This window comes from Cyclopterus lumpus, chromosome 6 (assembly GCF_009769545.1).
Source record: "Cyclopterus lumpus isolate fCycLum1 chromosome 6, fCycLum1.pri, whole genome shotgun sequence".
Lineage (NCBI taxonomy): Eukaryota > Metazoa > Chordata > Actinopteri > Perciformes > Cyclopteridae > Cyclopterus > Cyclopterus lumpus.
Window position 1 is genome coordinate 17,406,035 of NC_046971.1, and position 22,199 is coordinate 17,428,233.

The window sequence follows — 22,199 nt, forward strand, 5'->3', positions numbered from 1 at the left end:
CTCCACAACACTCTCAAAGAAAAGAGGGGAGTGTTCAAAATGGTCTGCTTGGTAAGAGCCTCTGGAAGAATTCAGCCAACAACTTCTCTCGTTCTGGTAGATTTATTTCTCTGATCACAAGCTAAGTACAAGCGTTGATATTGCAATGCCAGGGGAGTCACCAAAAAAACTCTCCCTCTAACCAGGAAGTCCGGCCTTTACATACACAGATTTCGTCACAGGTTCGTATGCATCATCCTAACTTCTAATTGGTGCTGACTTATCAAAGAGGCAGATCATTCCGTCTCACAGGACTGAGCCGTTCAAGGCGAAGCCACTTTTTGATGAGACTAGTCAATAACATTCGGGTGTGTTGTTTCCAAGAAGAGACAGCCGCCCATTCCCAGACACAAATTTCACCTTCGATGTGTTATTCTGAACTTACCTGACACAAGCATAACATTATGACAATATATAATCTTTTATATTAGCAGGAGCCAATGTCACCCCTCCTGTTTTATAAGCTAATCATTCACGCAGGAGCTGGAATGTTCCCATTGTGTGTGCTGGTTGTTACTGGTAGCTGAATTACATTGTTCTCATTGCAGCTACTGCATGAAGATCATTTCTGTCATTCTTGATTTGGCAGGACAATTTGTTTCCCCTGCACTGCTGGACAAGGCTTTATTATGCCCAAACTAATTTGGTTGAATGTTACATGTTGAATCGGTGAATAAGGGGGGAAAAATGATTGTCCTGCTGCTAAATGTTAGTTTAAGGATGGATGTCTTGGACCGCAAGATTTCTGGAAAGAATTGTGTTATTGTTCCTCGATTTTGCATTAAAGCGGACCTCACAAAAGGCTGTTGAGGATAAAGGATCAATACCAACCAATTGAAAAACTAAACCGTACACAGATTAAAGGGAAATTATTTTGGAGTCTGAAAATACAGTAACATTAAATCACATAGAGTAGGTCACACAAGGCTCTCTAACCTCTGCTGTGCTCCAGGACTCTAAAACTGTAAATTCATCACCTCACAAACCACGGAGCCACACTCGTCTTGTGAATTTTATCTGGCTGAGAACTGCGCACAGATAAGAAAGAAAAAAAGGGACATATGAATCTAAGTGATTAAGGCAGGGTGTAAACGGAGAGGGTGAGCTTGGTGACTGGCGTGGAGGCCAGCTGCACCTGTCTAACTTCCCTAAAGGAGCAGGGCCTGGGGCCCCAAGGTGGAGCCCAGCCAAGGGGGGCAGAAAGAGAGAAAGGTAAGGAAGAGAAGCTTAGCGGAGGTGGAGCTGAATGTCATTCCCCCGAGGTTCTCTCCCACTGCGTGCTCACCAAATCTATAAATAACTTTTATTAGGTTTAAGTGGAATTAGGGGAAATGTTAGACGTCAGCATGGTCACGGATATATAGACATGGACTTTCTGACATGAGGAGACGGAAGAGTGAGGGGTGTTAATAATAAGAGCCTTCCACACACACACACACACACACACAGGAGCATGCACTTGTGCAATCTGACACGGACACGGGTGCAAGAAATACCACAAATGAAAAAGATGATCCTCGTGTATTCATTTCCCATATTTGCATATTTCTTTTCAGGCTCATTGTGGGTGGGCTGGAGTCTCTCTCACAGTCCATAGCAGAGGCAGTCAAACACAGAGGCATATTCCGGACTGGGTAAAGCTTGACCCTTCTCCTGCTTCCTCCACTGATTCCCTGTCCAACCCGCTGCCCCGTTGTGTTCGCTGCTGTAAAATGTCTTTAAATAACTATGAACTGAATTACTCCAAGTGAAGTAAGAAAATGTAAACTTTATTGCAACTTTGTCATTCTAAGTTCTCTGATTTACAGAAGAGAAAAACACTTGTAATGGCACAGTCATCGTAATATGTACATTGCGGATACTGCATCAATCCAGACATGCGTGTTGTCCAGATTTAAGAGTGGCTTATTAAGGCGCATGATTCGCTCAGTCTGTAGAGGGAAGGAATAACACATCAAAGCTTTTCCTGCAACTCACACATGAATGTAGCACAGCATGACTTCAAAGCATTGGAACGGGATCTAGAAAAGCTCCTCGCATGAAGGGCTCGGTTGGGAAATCACAGTTTGTCTATTGTACATTCAGCTCTGGGAGAGATTAAGACGTAGATGTGTTCACAACATACTGCGTTGCACTAAGACATTTGGTGACTTGATAAGCTTTAGTAGACCGGAGTGTTCAAGTTGATACAGTAAACGTGTGAGATCAAAATTACACAATTGATTTAGTGGTAAAGCATTCAATAAGGTTTCAGAGTCTGTATCGTCACTGCTGGCCATTTAAGATTGTCCTGTGAAGAGCAAATCAATAAAGAAAAGCCAACTAACTAATTCACTCTACATAGAGCAACGCGTCATGGTGCTAACGGGGTTACATTTCTCCATGGGCTCGTTTTTAATATAGTCCGGGACATAAATCAGTCATCTCATTTACATACAATTTGCTTAAAGCATTAATCATGGTTGAAACCAAGTAAAACAATATCTTCCATAAGTAATCCACCTGAATTTAGCTAAGCGTGTATTTGATTAAAATTACTCATCAAGGTTGATTTAAAGTAGCCACTCCACCTCCGTGACCTTTTATTCAATTATCAAGTATTCATTTGTGATGAATTCAAGATGGCTTCATTAAGATGTCTTACATATGAGAGCATCTTATTTATACATTTTGTCTGAAGAGCTCTTTCCCCATGTCTTCCTATTAGAGGAACAGTTTGTCCTTTTGGGAAATGCATTTATTCGCATTATTAATATTCGCATATTCACAGATGAGAAGATTGATACCACTCTTGTATCTGTATGATAAATAGAAAGTCTGCATTCTGGAAACTATAGATGTACTGCTTCTGCCCAAGGAATAGTCCATCACTTAACCCCTCGTGAAGTCACAATTCTCAGTTTTTTGTGTATGGATTAAATAAATGAGATATAAGTTAATTATTGAGTACGATGTTGTTCGCTTTGGACCAGACCAGCTGTTTCCTTATGTTTCCAGTCTGTACACTGCTGCTAAGCCAAGCGGCTCCCTGCACTGTCTTAATATTTACCAAACAAACGTGACAGCAGTATCAGTCTTCTCACCCAACTCTCATGCAAGAAAGTAAACAAATGTATTTCCCAACATGTCAAACTTTCTATTAAAAGTCTTGTTTGGAGCTGTCAACAAGGCTTTCTTCAGAACTTTGGCACTGACTTATGAAAGAGCATATCAACACTACATTAGACAGACTTGGTAAAAAAAGAAAAGAAAAGCCCATTTAAAAGCCCTTACTACAGAAGATTAGTCAAATGGTAGCATCTAATTTAAATTAAAATATAGCCATAGTTACAACTACAGTGGCTTGGCCTCAAGTTCATTTGGCCTACAGTACTAAAGGACACAATTGTCCAACATATATGATAAATTAAGTTGAACTCCTCCAAGAATAAGTGCTAAGGGGGATAGTTGTGTCTGATGACTCTGTAAAGCAGTGAAAATCCATAATATGAGGTATGTTCATAAAACATCAGCCCGTTGGCCGAATGAGTTCAAGTAAAAGCCTCTCTGACGAGTGAGCAACACATCGGGTACGAAGCTTTCTGTGAGCTATCTTCCTGCCAACAAGCCTTTTTCCTTTGTCCTTCTATGTCTTCATTTGGTCTTCTTGAGAGGGGCTTGCTTTGTTCCTCCTTATCAAGAGAGCCAGCAGTGATTCAAAATGTAAAGGCTGTAGAAATGCAGTATGTAAACGCGGAGATTTCTCCGGAAAAACATACGAGAAAAAAAGGTACAAAAAAAAAGTCCGGACACAAATCAGCCGAGAGGTAAAACCGATCTTCTTCTTCTTTTTTTTTTTTAAAGGAAGAAAAAAAGGTTCACAGAGAAAAAAAAAAATCATCATTTTGAACTGTAAAGTGCAAGTATAAAAAAAAAGTCTACATATCATCTCAAGCCTTGAGACAGGGTCAAAGGTCTTTAGTGGAAGAGTGCAAGTTGAGTGCACGAGAAAAAAACAAAACGGTAACAGAATAAGTCATGTGACTCAGCTTCTCCGTAAGAAAACAGCCACCTCCTCCAAGGGCACAGGGTAGTCCTGTAGGAACGTCCCCCCGTCGAACACCTGAGCATTCTGGCTGTCCTGCCACTGGAAGCCCCCATCAGGTAGATAAATATCCCTCTGCACCGCCCCCTTCTCCACCACCGGTGCCACCAGGACCTGGAAGCACACACACATCGGCTTGGTAAAAACAAATTCAGATTTCAGGGACATTGTGCATTTAGTTAGCAGGACGGATGCCGAGTATATTGTAACTTGATTCCTTCCCATTATTCCCATCAATAAGTCACCTCGTCTCCGATGAGGAACTGGTCATCAATGGTGAAAGTCGTGGGGTCACTGGGACTGAGCCACCACATTGGCCGGTAGATGGGGTTTCTCGTCATCTGCCACTCCTCTGCATACTTTTCTATCAGTGGGACCACATCGCTCTGGTGCTTTGCTATGTAGGCCCGTGTCAGGTTTAGCACCTGTGGGTCACCAATAGAGAGATGCAATAACGTTATGAGGATTACAGTCTTTTTTGAATAATCATACATTTTCATAATTAGAAGTGTTTCCACGTCCAAAGTGAGCTCAGGAAGAAATCTATTTAGAGTCATTTTTTGGGGAGCTTCTTCTTTTTCTCACTCAGAGCCTTTTGTTTTTTTTATTACTATTCAGTTAAAATATATTTAAAAGAAATCTAGAGCAACGAACTGAAACAACTAACTAAACCATCTGCCTCATATATTATTGACAATGCACTCTGCTAAAGCCATTTGTGCCTCTCTACAGCCAGACATGCAGACAGCACTAAAGAGCCGCTCACTGTTGACTCAGTGGTTTAACACTCTCCAAGTCTTTCTCCTGTCTCTCTCTCTCTCCGTCCAAACTACTTCAGCATTCCTGGAAGGGTCACATCCTCTTCAGTGTCCCGTGACAAAAACAAAACTTGACCGCATCTATAAAAAAAATGATTTTTATGAGTCGGGATTGAGAACATTTGTAGGAATGAACCTGAACTCACAGCTCGAGTTTGAGTGGATCGTTCTCTAATTGAGAAGTTGTGTGTTGCATGTGTGTGTGTGTGTGTGTGTGTGGGGGGGGGGGGGTTGTGGTTTCATTGCTATTTGACTGTTGGTGCTGTGACCTGTCTGTGACTGAAGTATCACACATTCTGGAAATAAAGGTGCGCCAATTTTAAACTACTAATTTTGATGCTTAATGCTTTTCCCTCGGAAAATAAATTCTCAATCTCACTTAATCCGAGTTAATAAATTGAAAGCGACGCAAGAGAACAAAATGGAAAACATTGCTTCTGTCAAATGTCTTGCTGTCCGAAAGGCCTATTTTTATCTTTGTCACGCAACACAAGTCACAACCAATATATGTTGCTGCCTCCGTCCTCTCCTTGTGGAAAAAATTAGCAGCCGATCATTCCCTCTCTCCGTCACACTTGTCAATTACTCATGGAAATCATAATTGCCACAATAAAGTATTTTTCCAAGACTTGTCCTCAAATTCATTATGATTCCGGCACTTGAGAGTGAGAGTGAGCCATAAATCTCGAGGAGGGATTGTAATTCAGAACAGATGGACTCTTAACCACAGGTGAAGTCGGGAGGGAGCCAGGCAGTCGCTCGTATTGTGGAAAAGAATTGAAGGGCGGGGGATATCTGTCACCGGACTCTCTGAGATGGTAGGCTGTGTTTTCTTGCCGTGCACGGTGAACAGTGCATTCCTGGTTTCCAGCGGAGAGGGACAGGGTTTAGTCCTGCTCCTCCTGCTGCCAGGTCTGAGTTGTGATAGACCAGGTCTCAGCAGCCCTCATGCTCCTCTGCAAACACACCGGTGGGAACTTCTCCGCACTGACCCTCAAAAAACTGAGGAGAGGCTGCTGGGTCAATAAACTTTCTCTCGCTCGCCTCTTTGCATAAGCAATCTTTAACCGCTCTGCAAGAAGGAGGGATGATCCAGCATTCGCACATCACTTCACTTGATCTCTCCACTGCAAGTGAACATCTCGTTATCGAGTCTGGAAAAGAATGTGCACCTACTTCGTTGTTGCTATTTTAATCATATCTAATGTGGATGAGGCTGATGTAATGACAGTGGCTACACGAGGGGCTCCAGCTGCTGTGTGAAGTGTTTTCGGTTGTAGTTTAAAAAAAAAAAAAGTTGTATACCCGGTCCTCTCCGCAGACCCAGGGCGGCGTGTGGAAGCTGATAACCGGGAGAAAAGCCGTGATCTCCAGCCAGCGAATGAACAACTCCTCATCTGTGACAAGGTCTCCAGACAGAGAGCCACCTGAGGGGAGAGACAGAAGGACAGAGGCAGAGAACATTAAGATACATTAGTTTAAACAATCCATCCTGCTTTCCTTTTCTGGCTTTTGCAATAGGCAGTTTCAAAATATACACAAGGAAAACACGAGGTGGGTGATTTGCGAGAAGTGGAAAGTCCAAGATGTTCTTTAGTGCTGCACAAAGAGACGCTTGGGAAAAGACTAACTGAAACCTGCAGAGGCTGGACAAACCACATGTGAAGATTGTTTCCACCAACTGGAACAGATCTTTTAGTCTTTGCACTGAGGAAAGAGCTTAAACCTCACGCCTGAGTTGTTACACTAGACAACACGGCTTGAGAACTACTTTTTTAAAGGTGGACCATATTTCCCTGCCAGCCAATCAGAGCAGACTTGTCTTTTTGTGAGGGGGGGGCCTGAAGCGCCTGCACTAAAACAGAGCGTTTTAGACAGGGTGAATACCCTCTGAATGAAGTGACCTTTCAAGAATCTTTATGAGAGCGACTGGCAGCGACTGGATCTGAAGACTTCAGATTAGTGTCTTTACATATCACACTATATGATTTTATCCGCTGATAGTCAACACCAGCAGACCTTTTGGAACAGACCCAGTACAACCAAAAGTCTTCAAAATGTATATGAAGCATTCTGAATCTGGTAATTAGGGAGATTTGTAAGCACACGTGGGCTGGCCTTACGTGACACGATAATAAAAAAACGTCATCAATTAATTTATTGATACCAAAGGAAAATAGCGAGTGAGTGAGAAAGTCGCAAGAATCTTGTACAATTCTCACATCCACCAACAGTGATGGATTGGGCATATGAGCATACAGTTAACAGTCAACCATGTTTCATGACTATTCACTTTCTCCTCTGTAAAATAAACAGTTTTCTGACAGATCTCACTGCAGGCATTTTGAACGTTGCAGGAATAAACCTGATTTTTGTGGCAATTTCTTTGTGTTCTTTGTCTTGTTTTTTTAACGTGAAATATTGAAGAATTATTCTCTTTTTAAGTACAGTAATGTACTATTAGAGATGAGAACAGTGACCCATAGGCTGTGGTATTACCTACTGCATCAGGAATGAGGAAGTTGTATCCCAGCAGAGAGTGGTGCAGCAGGGAGGGAATGATGCCCTTCAGGCCCATTGGGCTCCAGTCGGACTGCATGGGGGTCATCCTTACAAACAGAGGCTTGTGGTTCGACCTGAGACACAAACAGCACCATAATTACAAGATGCAATTTAAACAATGTCAATAATGAGTTCAGATTCTCGAGGGTCGTTACCGTGTCCCTGCTGTCACGATGGTGGAGTCTCCTATCCTTGTGGCCAGGTCGGCCAGCAGGCCGATGTAGTTGTCTCCCCCGAGAGTCTGCGGCGGCCGCAGGACTTGCTCCTCAAGCAGATTCCCTTCGCCCCCCTCCAGCATGACATACTCCATCCCCAAATGGGCCTGCAGAGCTCCCACCCTGTCCAGGAACCAGCTCACCGCTCCTGGGTTGGTGATGTTCAGCTTTACGCAGAACTTTCCTCGCCACTGACCCATCACAGGGATCTGAAGGACAGAAGTAGAGTTCATTTTACACAACTATGATTTTCTATTTAGTTCATTGATTATTAACCACAGTGCCTCTGCAGTTGCAATGATAGCTTGTTTTGGGACCATGTTCACACTGCTCTGCTTTTTATCAAACTGCAACTAGTGAATGGAGACCGCTTGCAAGGCTGATGGAGAGTGTCTGCTTTGGAAAAAAGGTTTTTTCAAGGAAGTTGGATTCTCTGAATGGACCAATGAAAATGCAGAGGAAGTGGTCCTTACTGAGTTGGAAGGCAACTCTTTACCACAAGAACACCTTGGGTAAAAGTGGCCATGCAGAGGAACACCGCTAATTGAGCTGCACTCAGGTCTCACCAGCTGTCCCTGGGGGGCGGAGGGGAGACTGAGCCAGTAGGCCTCAGTGCCGTCCACGAGGGAGGTGTGGAACTGCGTGGTGTCCACGCCCAGGAAAGGGGACAGGGTGATGGAAATGTTGAGAAGCTTGACAAGTGGGAGGTCCCTGGTCAGTCTCTTGGACATCCCCCTTTTCCTGCTGTTGAGGTAGTCATGGTCCTGCAGAGAGAGATACACGCGCTATCTGCATTAAGAATCCTGAACTAATTGCTTATATTGCATCACAATAATTATAATACAATATGATGTACTCGTGGAATAATTCAAATGTTCATGAGCTGGAATGACAAAATATCTTTATACTAAGCTCGCTTTAGATTTGACTCGTTATCTCGCCATGCTAGATATGAGCTCTGTCAGAACATTTTATTGTATATTTCAATCCTTTGGAATTTACATGGTGAAGTCAAACAGAGATTTCAGGTTACATAACTATGGAATAAAACCTTTTAAGAACACAAAGAATGAGAAGAAAGGTCGGATTAGCACATACGAAGCTTTTTCTTTCTGATCTTTAATTTTTGTCCTGCTTCTTTTCTGAATGTGAATTCTACATAATTGTCAAACACAAGGGACCAAAACATAAGCTAACATCTGGTGTTTTATTACATTTCTACTGGGTTTGCAAAAATATGCTTTATTTAATAACTTTAGAAATGTGGCAAACATATTAATAATCTAAATGTTCCATTGACTGCAATTCCAAACTAATAAGGAAACTGAAAAAAAAAGGTTGCAGTATGACTGATAATGTATGAAAACTTTTATGAACACTTTTTTTCCAGAAGATCATTGTTGCCGGTCACACTTCTTAGAGCCTCAAACACCACGTTTCATAAGTTTCCATGCGGCACTCTTCATTATGAGGAATTATATATGGCTTTTATGGAGGAGAACTGGGTGACAACCAAAGTGGCATTTGAAAACGTGAGATTGTGGGTTGGAGAAACTCTAGCTCACCAAATGACATCCATCGACTGACATGTGCACATTCTGAACTGGCAATGGGAACACACTGTAAGCATAATAAACTCTCTGATGGACAGATTTTGCATGAAAGTCCTCCACCTCCTCGTCTGTTGCTGCAGCTTCCAGCGAGTGTCAGGATCACCTACTCAAGTTAGTCTTGGCTGACGTCCCTTCTAATCTCAACACACACAATTCTTTGCCATCCCGCGGTTACCACGCTCAGAGCAACTTGAGATCAGTCAGGAGAGTCTCTGTTGGTCCTCTCTCGGCTATATTTTGTTTGTAATGGAATATCACCGGCTATTGATTTAGATCCACTCGACAGTGGTCCTGGTGGTCTGGTTTCCAGGCATTTCCCAACAACTTTCAAGCACTTTTCCAGTAACTGGATGAATATGAACGAATGATGAAACATATTACGTGATTCATCTCATCCTCAAGGTTTAAGGCATAATTAAAAAAAGTGTCCTGCAGGTAGTTTTTACAACATGAAAGCATGAAGCCCTAAACTATCTTTTGTTCCTACATTGTGACATTTCTGTGAAGCTGTCCTCCCTCGTTCGCTCCCCGCCTGTCTTCAATCCTTCTGGAGACCAACTAAAAGAAACTCTTTTATCTCTATCCTTGATTTGTCCTAGTTTTGAGCCGCTGACCGATAAACTCTCAGCAGCCTCACAGCCCAGATGGTTGAAGAGGATTACAGGAATCTACAGCTACACGGATGAATACAAGAACACTTCAATCAGCTACTGCATTGTACATACTGTAGTGAATATTCCTGTGTAGATCAATACTAAGGGGGTTCCCAGTTTATAATGAAAGTGATAGCTTTGCCGATACAAATCATTTCGGGGGGGGGGGGGGGGACAGCTTCTCTTTAGGTACACGTATACATTTAAATGAGCAAAGCCAAGAAAATACTCTTCTTCAAGGGGATAGATAATTAACACTGAATGCAGAATAAACTATTTGGAATAGTGAGTAAGGCCCCTTGAAATGATACCTTCCTCTCAAAATTCTTGTATTTTAGCTAAATGACTTCACTAGGCTGCCATTTAATATAAAACTAGGATTCCTTGGCTCTGTCTCTTTGAGGTTGAACTGATTGTGTGCCTCCAGAGCAGGTCTGCCTTTGAAAGATTACCCAGTCTGCTAAAGGCTTTGAGGCTGTTGGTATAGAGACGGGACGGTGAGGCCCAGTGATGAGCACGTACCATGTCGGAGAGGAGGGTTGTGGAATGTTCATTGAGGCTGATGACTCCCTCCCCTAGCTGGTGTCTCCTCAGACGATTAGAGAAGGTCCTCAGCTCCCTCTCCACCTTCGGCCCTGAATCCACGTTGGCGAGCAGCTTCCAGAACGGCAGCCTACAGCACACACGGAGGGATTACAGTTATCAAGCTCCTCTTTTATGGAACCAGCTTCCACTTTCAGTCCGGGAGGCAGACACAGTCACCTCATTTAAGAGTAGACTTAAGACTTTCCTCTTTAATAGAGCTTATAGTTAGGGCTGAATCAGGTTTGCCCTGGTCCAGCCCCTTGATATGCTGCTATAGGCTTATAGGCTGCTGGGGGATGTTTTAGGATACACTGAGCACCTATCTCATCTTCTCTTTCTCCTTATGGATGAATTTACATCTCTCCATTGCACCTTATTAACTCTGCTTCCTCCCCGGAGTCGTTGTGACTTCACGTCTCATAGGGTCCATTGGACCTGGTGGTGTCTGATGCCTGGTGAGCCGGCCTCCCGCGTTGGCCCTGCTGATGCCCCGCCCCCCCTCCTCTCTACCTCCTTCTGTTTCATGGATTGGAATTCCATTCATACATTGTCATATTCATGTAATGTGTTTATGTAACTTTGTAAATCTATTGCTTCTGTCCATCCGGGGAGAGGGATCCTCTTCTGTTGCTCTCCTGAAGGTTTCTTCCCTTTTTTCCCTGTGAAAGGGTTTTTTTTTGTGGAGTTTTTCCTGATCCGATGTGAGGTCCTGGGACAGATCATATGTGTACAGATTGTAAAGCCCTTTGATGCAAATTTGTAATTTGTGATATTGGGCTATACAAAATAAACTGAATTGAATTGAATCATACAAAACCTCCTGCTCTCAGGAACCTGGATGGATTTTCATTCATGACTACCGAAATTGCACACAGATTGATTTATTGCTATTAGGAAAAAACAGACATCCCCCTTTCTGACAAGGAAATCCCTGCTAATCTCAATCAAAACTGAACTCACCACAACGCGTTCATATTGGGCAGCTCCCTGCTGTGGTGGGAGAGCTGCTGCACTGCTTCCTGGTGAGCAGCTTTCACATTGTGGGCCACACACACAGTGTACTGCAGAGGGAGACGCTCCATACTGGGCAGCGACTGCAGGCAGAACTCCTGTCGGCTGTCCAGCCCCAGCTGCAGGGGAATATCCGGAGACACAAACACTGCGACACCTGTGCGGTGGGGAGCAGACAGGAGATTGTCAGAATTTCATGAATTGCTGTCTCAGAGCATCAGATGATATAATGTCTCACTTTCAGCAGATATCAAGTGGGCCTTGGTGTAAGGCAATCAAAAGCAGTGTAAGCATGAGACGGTCCATTGCGGATTCCTCTTATATGACATAGTGCTTGAGTGATACGGAGACCAGGGCGAGTGTGACGAATGGAGTATGGGGAGGTAGAGTGTGAGCTGTGTCAGCCGATATTGCGCCACTCAGATGTGAGAAAAACAATATCTAGAATGAGATATAGCAGTATGCGGTTAGATGAGTTTACACCGGGACTGCTGGCAACTTTTAAGTAGGTAGGTTACACTGCACACCAATGAGAGATGACTGGGATACATATCCAAAGTCACATTGAAGACAAAAACTTTTTTTTCCTTCAGGGTTTTACCCCGGAGCACATCTCTTATTCAATCATCATCAATTCTCAGTGTGGAAACTTGCCTTTTCTCTCCTACCGTATGTATATGCCGCCTTCCAGAGGCCCTGGGAAATGATACAATTATGCGAAGCAGATAATTGTGTCTGCAGATGTAGCTGCCCTGCAAGGAATGCCCCGTCCCTCTCAGGTTACCCCTACCCCCCCCCTTTCCTCACCACTTCTCACCCGTCGTGATTCCCACCTTCTCCCTCCCAGCTCGAACCACCTTCCTCTCCTCTCCGCTCTGCACCACTCTGGGTCTGTCCCATCTCAGGGTCAGCAGAACCCAGGCCGGTACCGGTCAGAGCCACCAACCCAGACTCTGACCCCGTGTCTACCTCGCTCTGCATTATCTGCTCAACAATCTGCTCAAAAAAGCCACACTGGGATTTGAGAGCTGGTCAATGAACAGATTAGTGTGCAAGTCCTGCAGTCTGAGAACCGGGCCTGAGAGCTTGGCTCACTTCAGCCACCCTCTCTAGTTTCAATGGGATTACTGTTTTCCTGCATGCAGGGGGACCAGGAGCAGGCAGCACTCTCACGTACCGGTCCATAATCAGATTAATAGTTTCAGAGATCAGTATTAAAGTGCTGCAAAAAGCCTAGCGAAGAGCCTTCAACCACAGGGTAATTATCACGTGTTTGCAACGGATAATGTCAAAGAGATACTGGTATCTCCTCAGCTGCCCCTCACAAGGTATTAGGTCACCTCCCAACTGCTTGTTATAGATTCATAATGACAGATAAATGTAGATTTTTGCTGAAAACAGTGATAAAACTGCTATTTTTAATAAAGCAAAGGTGCCGTGAAAGCGCGCATATGTACTCATACAGGGGAGTATAGAACATGGGGCAGCGGTGAAAATGTTACAGCTTTATAGAAGGATGGAAGTGGAATGCAGGCAGTGGAAATAGAGGCGACCAGAGTACACCAGACACCGAGCAACCTTGTAGAATGATGTGCAGATACAGCAGGCTGCAAACAGTGCGTTTTACCAAACTGCACACGGGGTGGAAAGTGAAGTTTAAGTTAGCAAGCATGACTTCTTGAGTCGTATTTAATTTTTTGTGGGAAATGACAATGTAGGGCCTCTAGGAAATCGGACAATCTAGTCCAAACAGCTTCATTCCATCTTTGACTAAACATGCAGATTAGAATGGTAAATATACTAAATCCTGTCTCATGTGTTTATACAGTTCTACTCAAAGCACTTTGCATTTTCATTTATGGGAGGAACTTCTTATCTCTAAGTTCAGAGCTCTGTACGACACAGACACACATCTGTGATCGAACAGGATCTCAAGATGCTTTTATACCGTACAGGAGCAGGAATCAATAAGTGTTATTTAAAGAAAGTGAAGCAGGTTTGAAGCCTTGAGTTACAGCCAAGGTGGGGTGCACAGGAGTTAAAGGGGAAGCAAGGGGAAGGACCCTATTTTTAGAACAGTTCCTTAAACACTCCAAGCTTCCCCCGAAATATTTTCCACTAGCTCTCAAAAGCAAAATGATATGCCTGACCGAGCGTGTCCACTCACCTTCAAAGAGGCAGATATGGAAAGGTAAAAATGAATAAGAAGTTTATTGTGCAGATTTGAATGATTTAACACACACATGCCTCCTTTTTTTTTTCAGCTGTTGAACGAACACACAAATCAAGCAACCTCGGGTCGCCTCTCTTCACACATGTACGTGCATTCTCACACACACGTCCTTTAATGGGAAACTGTAGACTTCCAAGAAAAACAGAGCAGGACTTATAGGACCGTAAAGGTTCGGCACTTCTTCTTGGCTTAGTCTGAGCTGAATGCTTGGAGATGGCAGTGGAGGTGACCTTCTGTTGGGTCTGGGAGGTTTTAATGTGGCGTCTAAGCCCTCAGAGAGTGGCTGGTCCAGGTGGAAAATGCCGGCGCCTGCTTCCCTGCTGCTGTTGTCCAGATGGGCTACACTCTTTTACCTGTCTTATTTATAATGTTATTTATGACACCTGTGCACATTTACAGACCTGACTGGGGTTATAAAAGGTGCATTCAAACTCTAACTATGTGTGTGCGTGCAATGTGTGTTCAGGCATGCGTTTCCTTAACAATGGAAACTTAGTTTCTGTGCCTAACCTCAAGAAATTGATGGCCACAAAACTAGGATCTTGCCATGGCAGTAAATTTCCGATTCCACTTATTGAAAAAAATCATGAAACACTGAAGAGACTTTCTCTCTTTCAATTCCTATCATCCATCAGTTTTATTGTTTCAAGTGTGAGACGCTGTGTTCTGCACAAATATCACGAGGAGAAAGATCCGACCAGAAGGTCTCACGTTTTAGTTACTTTTTTATTTTACTTCAGTCTCAACTGGTTGAAGTAAGCATACTGTAACTTCATGACTGGATTTGATTTTATTTTAATTATAGAAATGCAAGAGCATTTGTAAAAGGCATTTAACAAAGGAAACAGAGGTGACCTGACGCTCGTGAACGAGCTGATACATACTGTAACCTTGTAAGTCGCCTCAATTATATTGAAGGAGAAAGTGTTGGTATTTAAAGTTCACCAGGCCTCAGCTTTGTGCATTCAAACAGCCGAGAAGAGAAAAGTCTGGGACGTTTTGACTCAAGATCCACTAAACTTACTTACTGAGGTAACAGACAAAATGATTACTTTTTTAGAATGTTTTGTACTCAGATTGTTGTGTAACAGTCACTTCTTTTTGTGGTTCACTATTGCTCACCAGTACGAGCACATAATGGAAATGCGTTTTTTACGTATTGCTCTCATCCTTCTGTCAAATAAAGCTGATTAAGTATCTTTATCTGAAAGAAAAAGAAATGTAACTACATGAAGGTTACATAACTCATATCCCTATCTGTGTGTTGCGGTTGGCCGGTCGCTTCTGAGAGACAGAACAACAAACGAGCAGGAGCAGTAAAGTATCGTTTATTTGGATCCTGCACAGAAAGACTGAGTCAGAGATAGAAATACAAGAAAAAGAGGTGGGAGATGGTGAGGGGAAGGAGAGAAAGAAAGATTATGCTAAAATGATCAATGGAGAGACCAGAAACATAAAGAGAGTGAGAGGGAGAAAGAGGTCATGTGTATCCACATCCGCATATGGACTAGTGCATGTGTGTGTAGGATGTGGTCTAATATCTTAAAGATATGCTGTCAAGTCTGGCAGAAAATGTATTTGATTGTAATCTCTGATGCTCACCTCACGAAGGCTAGCATGGAAAAAAGCCAATAGATGAATTACTTTTATTGAATCCAGAGGTGATGTCAAAGTTAGAGCTATCACACTCTCGTGTGTCATAACAGTGTGTTATAACAGCCGGCTGTGAAAACAAATAGTATCTCTCCAAGTCCTTATTTGTAATGATGAGTGGAGGAAACTTTGATTAGTTGTCCGATATAAACATCTGCATGCGAATGAGGCCCTCTAATTATGAATACGGATTTTTTTCACTCTTGTATTTCTTATCTTCAAATATAAAAAGATATTTGATGGTAAAATAATTTGCTATTATCCCACATAGGATGAAACAACGAATACAAGCATTACAATTAATTCAAATTGTGTGTATTAAAATAGTAATAAAGTAGCCAGGAGTAAAGCTCAAATTGACAATTATAAATGTTTAATGATATAGTCCAATAACAAACAACAACAACTTCTCCTTTTATTTATTTATTTGGACTGAGTGAATTTAAATTGAAGGATTTCAAATAGTCTGTCATTTAATGAAAAGAAACATCTGAACTGAATTGTCGAGAAAACGTTGATTTAAACATATTTATTATTTCAAATACTGACCCTAAATGGACACTGTAGAGCAGTAATGAAGGCACCATCAAGAATTAACTAAATGAACTGTTTGTGCGTCTGCAGTTGGTTTCACATTTCCCTTTAGGACACAGAGACAGAGAGTCCCTGTCAGTTACTGTAATGGTATATTGTCCCTCCAGTATTGTATCAAGTCAACAGGCAGCACCTGCTTACCGTCTTGTGATTTGACCAAGTGCACTAATTATTTTCCAAAGTACAGCTATACCTACTGTATATCTGTGCTATTTTCTGCTTACATGTGCTTGTGTACATTGTATCCTTAAGACCTCCAGTTAAGTAAATGTAGGTTTAAGCCCCCAAAAGCTTTGGGACAACTTAGTCCCCTCTTATATTTTGAATGCAGGGTGTAGCTTCAGTGATATATAATCTGTGCTGAGTAGCCCAGTTGTTTTTATATGGATAAAGACAGGTGGGGCTATGACAAGGTCCTTCAGTTGGAAACACTCTCAAATGTCACTCTTCCGCACAGCTGCATATATCGTCTCCCCTTGGATCTCCGCTTTACTTTTCTACCTCTTCTTTAATTTGCTACGTTTTGCTCTTTTTTCTTAATTCTGTTTCATATCAACTATTAAAGTTCAGTATGCATTCCTTCTGTTGCTCTGTGGCTCTATGTTTCAGTCCATTCGTCTTGCTCTTTAACCCCAGGAGTCCCCTTAGCTCAGTCAGTCGTCAGTCACAGCTCTGTGTTGCCTACCACATTCATAGTGTGCTCCTACGCCTAACTAGGGTCAGTGGAGACAGGTCCCACGCACACACACACACACACACACTCGCACCACACACACACGCACGCACGCACACACACACACACAAATAAAGAAGAGAGAAATAAAAGGCAGCGTCATTAAGGCTTTATGCTGAAACGCAGATTTGTCAGTCTGTCGATTCAATATAAATTTAACAACATTATTAAGACATGTGGTGACTCTTTAACTTTTGGATTACCACTAGATTGCTGTCCTTTCATGAATCGGTTTTGAGCAAGACAAACAGACCACAGTTCATTTTTTCATCCAACTGAAAAATCCATTTGACTTGAAAACGCAATGAACATAAAATATGGTTATTACAAACAAAAAGAGATCAGTTTTGCATGTTGTCTTTATTTTAGTGACTGTCACTGTGATTTATTGTTCTGCATTCCATTAGATTTGGTCGATTTCCCATAATGACGCTATTCACTGTCCGCATATAACGTTGGAAGGTTTTTCTCCACAAAAGCTGCTGTAATTGTTTCCTGTCCCACAACAATAACACAGTCATCCCTCTACCACATCATGCTGTTAGTCACACATTGCAGCCTATACAGGATTTCATCATTGATGAATTCAAGGTAACCAGCAGATCTGATGTGTGAAATTGCAATGCGCATTACACAAATAATAAACCATGGACCTACACCTGAAATGAGGGGATCAACCAGTCATCACACAGGATGCAGTGATTATCAGTCAACTGAAACTAAGTTCTACAAAAATGAAATGAAACACTATTTGTCTGACTATGAAAGATAACTAAGGGTTGGTGTCAGTTAAGTCTCTTTAATATTTAACTCATGACCTGCAGGCATGAGGGAGGAAGTACAGTCCAAATTCATTAAAAAGATGTATCAATAATACTTTCCACTGATCCGAGGAACAGGAAAGCAGCCAAGTACAAATTGCAAATCGTCTTCAGTTGTGAGAAACGATTCTCATGAGGGCACATTATGTAAATATAAGAGGCAAACAAAAACATCCTTGAACTTTAGAGCAAGATATCATATTAAATAAACCTTTAGTGATCCAATAGGCATCGCTGCCATTGCTGAGCATCAGTTTCTCGGTTTGGGGCTATGTTAAGTGTGTGTCTGTGAGTGGTTACTTGGCAACGTTCAAACAGTTGTTCTCATCGGGATCTCATCTCATCTGTGTGTTTTTTTTGTCTCTCTGTGTGAAGCTAAACAGAGAAGCAAAGGGTTACAGGGCCCTGGTAATTACTGCTGTCCTCTCACAAGGTGGAACAGGGATTTAAGTCATGTGACTCTCTTGTTAAGCCTGCCACCGTGTTATATAACATCCCAAAATGAGTATGGGTGTACGTGCATGTGCATGTGTGCATTTGTTTCTGTCAGTGTGTGAATGAATGGGTGCGTGAGACTGCTGCAAACAGTCAGCAAAGTCATAACAGGTGATTGTTCGTGCCACCTCATTGGCTTATGTCTCACCCTTTCACCCTGATCTAGAAGCTGTTTGGCACTCTAACTTTGCACACACACACACACACGCAGACACACATGCACAGGATTCCCTAACACACTGACGTGAAAGTACATGTTGCAATGCGCATGTGTGTAAAACGGGATTTGGAAATATCTGATTGTAAAAAAAATTGTTTTGCATTCATCTGAAATCTTTCGAGAATGAAGCTCGGTAAACAAACACAACTTGAGAGCAAAGTCCCTCGAGGTTACAGTAATGCTATACCCGCTACCACCCAACACACACATATACACACACACACACACGCACACACACACACACACACCACACATTCTTCATCAGTCACATTAACCATTCACATTCGCCAGTGCTCCCCCCCCTTCTTCCCCTCCCCTTTGGCCTGAGTATAATATCAAACAACTCAAAAATAACCTGATAAGTTATAAGATTCAGCAGCGCCATCATCCAACCTGCCCTTTTAATAGAAACAAAAGGCAATTACCTCGGTTAATTTAAGATGCGGAAGGTGTTTGCTTCCCTTTGTAGTCTAATCTCTGAATTATTCAACCGAGATGCCACAGACAGTATTATGTTACATTCTATTAGCGGGATGGACGTCCTGTCCAGCCAGTGGAGAGTGTTTTTTGGGGATGCTGGTTGTGGAGGTGGTCGAACCATTTTTCTCAGCTCAAACACAAACAAACATGTGCACGAGGGGGGTGGTAAGAAAAGACTGCAACATCCACAGGGCTTCCCTCACGTCCTTGGATTCACGCCACACATCGTATACCCACTGATGTGGGGTCAGATTTCCAAATCCCTTGTGCTAACCCTGCTCCAATGGCAAGTGTGGAAAAACAGCTGACAATGGGCCATTTGACATATTTGAAAAGGTCTTTGGTTTATTGTAACAGACCACGGTGTGAAGAGGAACTCACTGCTAATGAGATAGCCTCCAGTAACAGTAAATCTCAGCTGATGCTCATGATTGTTCCAGCAACGACCTCTCACCTGTGGAGCCCAGGAAGTAGCGTTCCAAGGCAGAGCCAAAGCCAGAGGGATTGTCCTTAAGATCGCTCACAATGAAGGGCTGCGTGGTGGCGTTCTGATCGTTGATCGGCCAGGTTTGACCCCGGACACTGGCGCCGCCGTACCAGGACACGTTGGTCATGGAGAAGCAGTCCTGAAAGGATGCACAAATACAAATAAAACAGTGTGAAAGAGAAAGACACATAAAGAAAGGAAAAAGACTGATTTAAAATCATGAAGACAGCAACTAAACAGATACTATTGATGCTGACTGGGTAAAAGAAATATGGGATGTTTGATCATTTAAAAAGGTTTAATTTAGTTAATTTGATACAATACTTTTAGAAGACTTAATAAATACTTATTGTAAATTTCATTTTGACCGTAATAAGTTTCCAGTGCCTGATGTCTTATACTTTTAGATACATGTATATGACAATTAGTGCAAGTTACAGTTGCTTTAGTGCAGACATGCAGGGCACAGGGTGGTATGCGATGGCTGGCACACGATACTGCCTCAGAAAGCAATGCACGCAGAAGGGATTGAATGACAAGAGTGTTATCTAAGAGAAAGCGTGTCTTTCCTCTAAGCGTCTTTAGGTGTTGGGGACAAATGCTCAACCCGGCAGCTCATTTATTTCCCAATCAGCAAATCTGGGCTCTGCTAAGGAGCTTCAAAACAGGTGCCAACTGGTCACCTGAAAGGCACAGGGCAGGACTTTGGATATTTGAACAAATAAAGGCGTCTTTCATTTGGAAAGATTTTCTGTAAGCAGGGAGTTATAGCGAGGAAAGCTCCAGTAGAGACAGATTAACCTCCCCAAACAATCCAACAGTTAAATGCCTGTAATAATTAAGCTGGGGGGAAAGTACATTAAGTACTGTGTATGTAAAAAAAATGCATAACAACTCTGACGAAGCAAATTTAACATGAATGTCCGGTCAGTGTAGTTCAATCAAGGGCTGTAGAGAAGGAAAGGATAAGGGAATCACGCAAATTATTCTTTTTAGCTTTGATTTGGTGTATGACAACATGTCACCTCAAATTAGTCACTCAAGCGTCACGATTGTATTTTGTTTCATGTAATATAATAGGATGTCGTAGTTTCTTAATAATTTGTATTAACACAAACCACACAAAATGAAAGGCTTAATTTAATGAAATGAGCCAAGATATGTATGACATTGGATTAAACACCATCGTCTAGACTGTTATTTGATTTAATTGTAATAAAGTTTCATGTAAATAACAACTAACAATTCGGTGGTGGTAGAAATCAGGGAAACTTAGTAAGACCTTGAAAGTGATTCATATGAGAGAAGAAAACGCCCAATATCGTGTTTTTAAAAGTGAACACGGGCCTTGTGCAAATATATGTTTTGTGCATCAATATCACAACAGTCATGCACGATCACATGACAATAGATACCGAGTAAACATAACATTGTGCATAAAATGGTATTTGATTAAGACTGGCTGTGTTAAGTGCGACTGAGAGAAACCCTACCTTCAGTTCCACATGACAGTGCACCGGCGTCCAAGTCATACTGTAACACTCCGTCTCCGTCTCCTCATTCAACTCCAGCGAGATTTTCACCTCGGCCACCGAGTCCCACGTATAGCAGAACTCCGTTTTATTCAGCCAGCACAAGTTCCTCACGAAGGGAACCTCGATGTCGGGGTTCCCCACGTTCCCGACGTCTATCTCGACATAGGTCTTGTCCTCCGTTAGGGTCTGTATGACCAGCGAGTGGGTTCTTCTCTCCCAGATCAGTCCGCTAAAAGTCCCCCTAAGGATCCAGTTCTTGTTGGGCTGGTCCACCACCTGCCAATATATGATCCCGATGGTCATGACAAAGAAGACGGCCACCCCGAGACAGGCAATAGCTCCTTTCCAGGTCTCGTTCATCTCCTTCAATCCTGTGTCCCATGTTACCTCTGGGATGGGGCTAGGATTCCTATTTCGAGCGTGGGGCATGTTTGTCTTTTTGATCAGCAAAAAAAAAAAAAAAAAAAAAAATCAAACACAAAAAATGCTGCAGAAATCTCTGTGCGTAAAAAATCTCTGTTGCTTCATCATGTCATGGTGTTTTCAGTGAGGCTACGGGGTAAACCAGCCTACTCTTTATCTTTACACCGTTTACACTGTTGTTTTGCGCAATTGTGCCTGCAACAGTGACCTGTCATGTGAAGAAAGCTGTGAGAAAAAGAAGAAAAAAATCCAAGCGAGGCAATACAACAGGATGAACGAATAAGTGACTTACCACATACTGCTCCTGTTTTAAAAGAGTTGCATTTGTAAATTGCATTGGCTGCAGTGAGCTCGTGAGCAGTCCCAAGCCGGGTTTGGCAGCAATGCCTACGAATAGCTCCTAAGACGCTGTCTTGCTTGCCCTGCACTTTCTGACGTAATGCCGGGTTGTTTCTTCAGAGGAAAGGTAGAGAGAGGGAATGGGGGACCAGGAGGGTTTGGCTGAGTCTTGGAACTGCCCGCCGGGGCGAGGAGGCCACGGACAGTCTGAAAGGGAGGGATCCCCATGCGTGCTTGCAAACTCTCCGTGCGCTCTCCGTGCGTAAAGACTGTGGAGACTTGACATCCGGTGGTTTGGTAGACCGGCAGGGCGTCATTTGCCATGCCCTATCCACATTTGATCATGTGGTGTCAAATGTTTTAATGGCAATCAAAGGGTGATGTCTGCCACTGATTTCGATATAACAAGTACATTAGCAGTGGGATACTTAAGTCCAGTGAAGTCTTCATGCCATGTGTATTTAGATTTATTGGTTACATCTAAGGGTGTATATTAATCAAATTGGCCAAGAGGTAAATAATACATTTATTGTGTTGAAGCAATTGCTTTTAATAGTCCCAGAATTGATTTGGTTATGCAAATTTGTTTGGCATATCATTGGTTGT

At 42.6% G+C, this 22,199-nt stretch overlaps 1 protein-coding gene across 1 annotated transcript; it reads right to left on the reverse strand.

Moving 5' to 3' along the window:
• Positions 1-4,063: 4,063 nt before the first annotated feature.
• On the reverse strand, positions 4,064-21,260 carry si:ch211-236l14.4 (SITS-binding protein). Its single transcript, XM_034535839.1, has 10 exons — positions 20,790-21,260; positions 19,264-19,435; positions 11,530-11,737; positions 10,507-10,657; positions 8,285-8,482; positions 7,659-7,927; positions 7,441-7,577; positions 6,247-6,368; positions 4,369-4,548; positions 4,064-4,237 (listed from the first exon to the last, which is right to left on the reverse strand). The coding sequence occupies exons 1-10, from the start codon at positions 21,258-21,260 to the stop codon at positions 4,064-4,066; spliced, it is 2,082 nt and encodes a 693-aa protein (XP_034391730.1).
• Between the last annotated feature and the right edge of the window lie 939 nt (positions 21,261-22,199).